The sequence below is a fragment of the Myotis davidii genome, unplaced genomic scaffold, assembly GCF_000327345.1.
Source record: "Myotis davidii unplaced genomic scaffold, ASM32734v1 scaffold609, whole genome shotgun sequence".
Taxonomy (NCBI): Eukaryota; Metazoa; Chordata; class Mammalia; order Chiroptera; family Vespertilionidae; genus Myotis; species Myotis davidii.
Window position 1 is genome coordinate 2502690 of NW_006300164.1, and position 622 is coordinate 2503311.

General features: G+C 67.2%; 1 protein-coding gene across 1 annotated transcript in view; it reads right to left on the reverse strand.

The window, feature by feature from the left end:
- The window catches only part of RXRA (retinoid X receptor alpha), a 128236-nt gene that overhangs the window by 2405 nt on the left and 125209 nt on the right, over window positions 1-622 (reverse strand). The window contains exon 10 of the mRNA XM_015572368.1: window positions 1-84. Within this exon, the coding sequence (XP_015427854.1) occupies window positions 1-84 (84 nt within the window). The remainder of the gene's footprint in view (window positions 85-622) is intronic.

Below are 622 nucleotides of genomic sequence, written 5' to 3' on the forward strand. Positions count from 1 at the left end.
AAGAGCACGATGGCGCGCAGGCAGCCCAGCTCCGTCTTGTCCATGTGCATGTCCCGCATCTTAGACACCAGCTCCGTCAGGACCCTGCGAGGAAACGGGCCAACGCCAAGGCCACGTCAGACTGTGCCCACGCTGGGCCCCCAGAAACACACACAGGACTCGGGGAGCCCACGTGGCCCCAGAAGACAGCTGAGAAGGTCAAGCTTCAGCTGCCCAGCCCAGGCCCAACATCCGTCACGCCAGGCCGGTCCCCTCCGCCGCGGGCTCCCTGCTCTGCCTGGAGAGTCTGCATGTGCCTTTATTCTGGAAACCTGGGGCTCCCACAACCCTCTCTTGGACCCTGTGACGGCCGAGCCGAGATGAGCCAGGGACCTGGACACGGGGCCAGGCCCCGGGCCACCGGTACTGAGCTGTAGACAGCGGGCGCGGGCAGCCTGAGGCACAGCGCTGGGGTGCCAGCATCACCCACACCCCCAGTCCGGGGAAGGACGGGCCGTCCGAGGCCCTGCCTCACTCAGAGGGGCCTGTTCCCCTCCTCACCAGACATGTATTTCCACGCAGAGCCACCCACCAACCTCATGGAACAGGGGCTGCCCCAGAGCCCTGTGGGGGGGGGGGGGGG